We start from the raw sequence: 7,168 nt of genomic DNA, 5'->3' as shown, positions 1-7,168 counted from the left end.
TGCACCCTTGAATGGTTATAACGGGACTGAGATTCGCAATACTTGAACATGTTACTATATGGCTATATGATAGACTTGGCATATAAGAATGAACGACCTAAGAGAGCTGGGACTGATAATTTGCACACAGGATGCAACTCAGCCACTCTGAGCTGAGGTCAGCTAGATAAACACTAGACTGGCCTAAGTAAGTCAGGGTCAGTGAAGTAAACAGAGGGCGCGACCTAAGGGTGCCGACCCTGGATATTATATATTGATTGAGATAAATTGTTGAACGTATATGTTTACTGATATTAGTTTGATGTTGAATATTTGAATAACCATTTTATGATTGAATGATTATCATCACTGATTATGTATTACTGTCACTACAAGAATTTTAGCCTAATATAACACCTAAAAATTACAATTTTTAAAAAACGCTATGGTTAAATATAAAAATCAGGCGCGCTCGGTACAGTAAAATTTTACAGCCTGCCACTAGCTTTTCCATCTCCCCCTCTAATATTCTATTAGCCCTAAAGTATCTCTCTCTCTCTCTCTCTTGTATCTTCTTCTTCACAAATCAACCCTAACCGTGTTCCCCTCTGTCTCTTTTTCTCTCCCTCTAAAAATAGCCACACACACTCCAATCTCTTGCCTTCTCTCAATCTCTCGTTCATCCCACTCACAGTGACTATTTCTTTCGCTCTCTCTGGTTTGGAACCATCGTTCACCGACCTCTTTCTCTCATTCTCTTTCAGATGTGGGTGCTAAGGATCAATGATGAAGGGTCCCAAGAAAGGGCTTTGGGACGATGATGAAAAGACGCAATAAGGGGTGAAGCAAATGCTCCCCAAAGTGCTTTGACCCTTTCTTCTCCCTAGCGCGAACCAGAGGCCTTTCCTCCATGGGCGATGGGCAACCGAGTCTGTCCATTATGTGAAGTAAGGTAACTTTAACCCATTTTTTTAATTTATGATATATGAAGTATGATTTATATATAAACTAAGGTAACTGGGCCTGTCAATTTTGATTTTTTTTTGGTGTTGATTTATGGATTTGAAAGTTTAACGGGGCCATTCACAAGGGTATGCCCCACAAGTTCTACCATGGTCGAACTGGGCGTGTCTGGAACATCACCAAGCGCGCTATTGGCGTGGAGGTTAACAAGCAGGTTGGGAACCGCATCCTTAAGAAGAGGATTCATGTTCGTGTGGAGCATGTCCAGCCCTCTAGATGCACTGAGGAGTTCAAAAATAGAAAGTTAAGGAACGATAAGCTCAAGGCCGAGGCCAAGTTGAAGGGTGAGGCCATCAGCACCAAGAGGCAGCCAGAGGGTCCCAAGCCAGGTTTCATGGTCGAAGGAGCTCAGTTGGAAACTGTCACCCCCATTCCTTATGATGTTGTCAACGATCTCAAGGGTGGTTATTAGATCATTTTATGTATTATTTTTTCTTCTCAATGTTCTGTTTTGTTCTATTCTTGTCTGGTTTTGATTTTGTTTTCAAGACTACCAATGGAAACGTTTCCTTAATTAGTTCAAGTACTCGAAGCCGTTGTTAGTTTTCATATTTTGAATACTATTCTAAGTACAATTTTGTTTTAAAAAATTTCTGTGCTATTTTTGTTGTGTACAGAAATATTCCAAGAGTCCAAGATTTTCGGTTTATGAAAGAAAAAAAGCAAGAGGCATTCTCATGACACCAGGTCTTCAAGGCAGCTCACCTCACTAGTCATGGCATCAATTCGAAAGGACACCTCAAAGCTTCACAAAAGCCAGATGGCAGCAAGCAGTAGGCACAACACCTCAGTATCTCACGGCATCAGGTCTTCATTTATTAAGATTTTTTTTGAATAAATTTCTGAGGTCAACTCTATATTCACTCAGGTATATACATGTAATACTGTTTCTGAGATATACTTTTATGAGTTACATCTGTCTATAGAGTTGAGCGAATATAGATATACTGTAATACTGAGCTTAAACCTCCTCCCTGAGCTTCATTGTCTACAGATATACTATAATACTGGACTCTTGATCAGAATTAGACAAAAAGACAACTATTAGTGATCTTAATGAAAGGAATGGTAAGTTATTTTTTTTTTAAGGAATCCTTTTCTTATTTTTAATCACATCTAGATAATTTTTATCTCAGTTTCTGTGTAAGAAAAACACTGAGAGACTGATGAGATTTGATTAAAACTGTCAAGTAGATGAAAATTAATTTTCTACTTATTAACTATCATCTAGCTCAAAGATGTTGGCTTTGCATAGCATCAGAATGATTTGTTGCCACCGTAGTTGATTTTAAGACTAGTTTGGCTATTTCCCAACTGTTTTATGAGTTTCATTTGACTAAGATTTTTACTTTGGAATTCAGATTGCATATTTGTAGTATGTGCTAATGATTTTTGTTTTTGTGTGTTTCTGAGTGAAGTAAGAAAACTGTTTGATGAAAGTTCTAAGTTAGATGTTATATTTTAGAGTTCTATAATTATGGGTTTTCTAAACATGGAGAAGTTGATAAAGCTATTAGGTTGTTTGATTGGATGCCATCAAGAAATCCCATTTCTTAAATTACTTGATTGGTGGGTATTTTAGCTAGGATGCCATCAAGAAATCCACAACCTATTTGGTAAAGGATCTAAATTGTATTTTGGATTAGTTTTCTCTGTGATAATACAAACTTTTTAAATTTACTTGAAATTAGTAGTAGTAGTAGTAGTAAACTACTATAATTTTTCTTGCTAGCTAGTTACATCATAGAAAAGCAAATCCCAAATCATGTAAAACATATTAAAATTTGGGTCTAGTTTGATTTTATGTTTCTTTATACATTTCAAGGCCACGAGATTATTTTATTGCAAGAAGTTCTATAAAATCAAAAAATTAAATACATTTCTTTCTAGTTTTGTGTTCCCTTCCCCACCTGCAACTTTCTCATTTTGACAAATTGGTTTTTTCTACTTTGTTTGGTGAGTTGTATCTCTGTTTGAAGTTCTATAATCAACCCTAATTTGCTTCCTCTATGTTTAATGTACAGATTTTGAAGCATGATTGGCCAGCAAGATGGAAAAGCTTTATTCCTGATCTTGTTTCAGCTGCTAAAACTAGTGAAACAATTTGTGAGAATTGCATGGCTATATTGAAGGTTTCTCTCTGTCTCTTCAACTATTGAGAATTAGTTGGCACTAATTACTTGAATATGTTTTCTTCAGCTTCTAAGTGAAGAGGTGTTTGATTTCTCAAGAGGAGAGATGACTCAAAGTAAGATAAAGGAGCTTAAACAATCATTGAACAGGTAGATAATTTATGTTTTTTTTATTTTTATTTCATTTTGGGATGCATTTCATGTTTTATATTATAATGTTTCATGAGTGCTCTTTTTTTTTCCTTCTGTAGACTTATCATTTGCTTATAATTATATATATATTAAGGACAGTTCTTTTAGATATCCTTTGATGAGAAGTCATTATGCACTTTTTAAGTTATTTTTATTCACTATTATACACATATTTTGATACAATGTCTTCCGGGTGAACTGCCACCACAAAGTCAAGTGATCTGATCACTTATCTTGGACTACTGATAGTCACGTACTGCCAGTTCATAGTCATCATATATTTGGCTTTTATTTTCTAATTGGCATGTCACATGTTACCGTAATGATATGTTTATGCATTTTTCCAATCTCTCACACATAATGTGATTGGTTGTTGCAGTGAATTTCAACTCATTCATGAGCTATGCTTATATGTACTATCAGCCTCTCAAAGAACTGAGCTTATACGTGCAACACTCTCCTCATTGCACGCATTTCTCTCATGGATTCCCCTGTGATATATATTTGAGTCTCCATTGGTATGTGCTTTGCTTGATAGATGGTTGTTGTATTGCCTTTGAATTTGAGCAAAATTCTGATTGTGTTTGTTTATGTAACAGCTTGAAACGCTGCTGAATTTTTTCCCCATGCCATCGTATCGGAATCTCACTCTTCAGTGTTTGACAGAGGTGTGTTTGTATGCTGATTTAGTTAAGAGTTGCTTCAAAACTGTGCCTAGTTCTCATAGTTCACTGCACTGGTGTTTAGGTTGCAGCACTTAATTTTGGAGATTTCTATAATGCCCAGTACGTTAAGACGTACACCATATTCATGAAACTGTTACAGGTAGGTCCGAAATGAAATGCTTATTGTAGTACTATCTTTGGTTGGCTTACTCATCACATCATTGTCGAGTTTTTTCTTTTATTTAATTGTATGTCTTGTTCCTATGTTGCTATTAATATATTTTTTTCTTCCTTTTGGTCAGACCATGATTCCTCTTAATACAAACATTCCTGAGGCTTATGCAATTGGTTCCAGAGAAGAGCAGGTAAAGTTGTTTTTGGCGCTTCAAAATTTAATGAAGACCATTTTTTATGTGTTCGCTCAATAATTGTTTATTTCTGGCAATGTCTTTTTTTTTTTTTAACTTACCTATTCTGCAGGCTTTTATTCAGAATTTGCCTTTGTTTTTCACTTCATTTTATAAGGCAATTTTTTTTCTTTTTTCCCTTTATACTTTCTTGATCTTAGTATTTACCACGTTTTGTTATATTTATATCTCAATGGCCATCCTCTTATGGCTGTAAGTTATGGTTCGTTTAGTTGTAGAATAGGCTTAATGTGTCAATAAGGCACTGCTTAAGGGATTTAATAAGATAATATGGAATCACATTATTTCCCTGTCAAATAGCAAAGATTTGAAGTTGCTGTTTAAATACATTGCAACATTCACGGCTTAAGGGATTTAATAAGATAATATACAATCACATTGTTTCCTTGTCAAATCTCAAAGATTTGAAGTTGCTGTTTAAATACATTGCAACATTTACATTGTTCTATCCTTGTGCAGTCTCACATTCGTGTGCTGGAAACTCCTGGAGAGAACATAGCTGCTTTGCTCATGGGTGTTGAATATCTTACCAAAATTTCATATGTGGATGACACAGAAGTTTTCAAGGTACCAATATTTTAGTAGTCTAGACTCGAACATACAAGTGAAATTTGTTAAAATTGGAATGAGTTTTAATCATTTTATGACTAGAACAGGTTTGCTTAGACTTTTGGAATTCATTTGTGTTGGAACTATTTGAGGCACACCACAATTTGGATAATCCTGCTGTAACGGCAAACATGATGGGGCTGCAGGTATTGTGAATATGTTAACTTTCAGATGATATTATATAGTTTTTTGTGTGATTGTTTTATTTTCATATGGTTGCACTTGCACATATCATCTATTTCCTCTTGCAGTTTACTATTTTACTTTTGTATATTGTTTACTTTCAGATGATATTTTATAGTTTTTGGTGTGATTGTTTTATTTTCATATGGTTGCACTTGCACATATCATCTTTTTCCTCTTGCAGTTTACTGTTTACTTTTGTATATCAGATACAAAATTAGTTGATTTGTTTCTTATTTCTATGTTTTCCATGATATATATGTAATTTTCATTTCAATTTGTGTTTTCCATAAATATTGTCTTTTGAACCTTCAGAGCAGTTGGGTTTCTTTTCTTTTCCTTTTTCTAGTCTAAATGGTTGGAGATAGTAATATATAATTTCTTTAGTTTTGTGACATCAAATATTTTGTGACCTGTAATCTCTGTTCTTGAATTATGTCAAACCTTTGCTTATTAAGGAAATTGTCTTTCCATCTCCTCTTTGTTTGTGTGATTCTTTTTTTTTTATATGTTATTTGTTTTTTCGAAATTTGTAATGGGACAGATACTTATTTTAGCCTGTGGTTTTATACTGAATAAGCAGATGCCTTTGCTACCTGGTATGGTTGATGGCCTTGGATCACAACTGATGGCCTTGTATTTATTTTTGTGCTACATTTGTATTTTTTAAATTGTTTTTTGGTATCTCATTTTTAATTATCATGGAAACTTTCCTTAACCAAATTGTTGTGGTCTATTATTGTTGCAGATCATGAGGGAGACTTTGATATTTAGAGAGCTTCGGATGGCAACAAACAACTTCAGCAGCAAGTACTTGGTTGGATGATGAATTGAAGGATGGAGCAAGTTTCATGCATGATTTACTTTTGTGTATCTTGTAATGTTTCTGTTTTTCATTTTTAAAGTAAAAAATGTTCAATATTATAAAACTTTATTATGTTATGCTTTCAAATTTAAGTTAGAACTAAGATCTCATGAAGTAGACATATTCATGGTTTGAATTAGTTATTGTTTAATGTAATACTTGTGGTTTATCAATCTATTGAGAATTACATTTTATGATTAATTTTGATTTTTTTTATCAAAATACAATAATGAAAATCTTTTAATTAAAAAAAAACCTTATAAGTATACTTATCAAAATAAAATTTAAAATATATTATCCACACTAAAGTAACAAAATTTTATTACTAGACTTTTAATATGTTATGATTTAGAAATATATTATAAGCATAACAAATTGTTATGATTTATATAATATAACAAACTAAAAATGCTATCAAAATAATTAAATGTAAAAGTGGAGAAGTGTTATGCATAAAGTATAAGAATAAACTCCAAATTTACAATCAAATACTCTAACTAAATGTTATTATTTGAATATTATAGCAACTAAAATTGTGTTATTGAATAGTTTAAGATAACATCGAACATAACATTCGAATACTGTTATAGAAAAGACAGGACTTTTAATAACAGGGGCTATGTTAGCATTTTCAGAAACGTTATCAATACTCCCGGTTAGCAGTTTTTAAGTGTTATGAATACTGTTTATTCTTGTAGTGTGTTATGGTTTTCTTGCTGGGCCTTGGCTCACAAGTGCTACGTGGTGTAGGTAAAGGCAAGGGTAAGTTGGATCAGCCATGAGTTGGAGAGCTTTGGGGGCAAGGTGTACATTGTCAGCTGCTCGTCCACCACGGCCGAGGGAAAGTATAGGGACAGAAGCCTAAAACTTGTAATTTTTCCATTAGAGTGTCCACTGATTGAATATAACTTTTGAGAATTTTGTAGCTTTGTCTCTTAAATCCTTTTTTCGGGATCCCATGTACCAAACATCTATTTTAATGAAAAATTAACCGTTTATGATCAAAATCTTTTAAACCTAATTTGGTTGTTGACCCTAGGATCACATTTTTATTCAAATGATTTGATTAGCAAGCCCAGCACTATTTTAAAT

General features: G+C 33.5%; 3 protein-coding genes across 3 annotated transcripts; all 3 read left to right on the top strand.

Annotated features, from left to right (window-relative positions):
* The first annotated feature begins 540 nt into the window (after positions 1-540).
* On the top strand, positions 541-1,786 carry LOC133821492 (large ribosomal subunit protein eL21x/eL21w-like). Its single transcript, XM_062253754.1, has 3 exons — positions 541-926; positions 1,049-1,403; positions 1,620-1,786. The coding sequence occupies exons 1-3, from the start codon at positions 897-899 to the stop codon at positions 1,652-1,654; spliced, it is 420 nt and encodes a 139-aa protein (XP_062109738.1). The 5' UTR covers positions 541-896; the 3' UTR covers positions 1,655-1,786.
* Positions 1,787-2,814: 1,028 nt separating this feature from the next.
* Positions 2,815-3,823, top strand: LOC133825309 (protein EXPORTIN 1A-like). The gene is made up of 3 exons (XM_062258271.1): positions 2,815-3,134; positions 3,202-3,284; positions 3,706-3,823. Exons 1-3 carry the CDS (start codon positions 3,012-3,014, stop codon positions 3,821-3,823), a joined length of 324 nt encoding a protein of 107 aa, XP_062114255.1. The 5' UTR covers positions 2,815-3,011.
* Positions 3,824-4,351: 528 nt separating this feature from the next.
* On the top strand, positions 4,352-5,966 carry LOC133825308 (protein EXPORTIN 1A-like). The gene is made up of 5 exons (XM_062258270.1): positions 4,352-4,516; positions 4,879-4,986; positions 5,076-5,174; positions 5,795-5,847; positions 5,960-5,966. The coding sequence occupies exons 1-5, from the start codon at positions 4,403-4,405 to the stop codon at positions 5,964-5,966; spliced, it is 381 nt and encodes a 126-aa protein (XP_062114254.1). The 5' UTR covers positions 4,352-4,402.
* The last annotated feature ends 1,202 nt before the right edge of the window (positions 5,967-7,168 follow it).

The sequence above is a fragment of the Humulus lupulus genome, chromosome 3 (assembly GCF_963169125.1).
Source record: "Humulus lupulus chromosome 3, drHumLupu1.1, whole genome shotgun sequence".
NCBI classification, from domain to species: Eukaryota; Viridiplantae; Streptophyta; class Magnoliopsida; order Rosales; family Cannabaceae; genus Humulus; species Humulus lupulus.
This window is presented reverse-complemented; position numbering and strand designations above follow the sequence as displayed.

Coding starts and splice junctions, on each gene's coding strand:
- LOC133825309 (XM_062258271.1), top strand. CDS start 3,012: ATGTTTAATGTACAGATTTTGAAGCATGATTGGCCAGCAAGATGGAAA. Junction 3,135..3,201: donor ATTGCATGGCTATATTGAAG/GTTTCTCTCTGT, acceptor TGTTTTCTTCAG/CTTCTAAGTGAAGAGGTGTT. Junction 3,285..3,705: donor CTTAAACAATCATTGAACAG/GTAGATAATTTA, acceptor TGGTTGTTGCAG/TGAATTTCAACTCATTCATG.
- LOC133825308 (XM_062258270.1), top strand. CDS start 4,403: ATGTGTTCGCTCAATAATTGTTTATTTCTGGCAATGTCTTTTTTTTTT. Junction 4,987..5,075: donor ATGACACAGAAGTTTTCAAG/GTACCAATATTT, acceptor TGACTAGAACAG/GTTTGCTTAGACTTTTGGAA. Junction 5,175..5,794: donor CAAACATGATGGGGCTGCAG/GTATTGTGAATA, acceptor CTGAATAAGCAG/ATGCCTTTGCTACCTGGTAT.
- LOC133821492 (XM_062253754.1), top strand. CDS start 897: ATGGGCAACCGAGTCTGTCCATTATGTGAA. Junction 927..1,048: donor GAGTCTGTCCATTATGTGAA/GTAAGGTAACTT, acceptor TGGATTTGAAAG/TTTAACGGGGCCATTCACAA. Junction 1,404..1,619: donor TGTTGTCAACGATCTCAAGG/GTGGTTATTAGA, acceptor TGTTGTGTACAG/AAATATTCCAAGAGTCCAAG.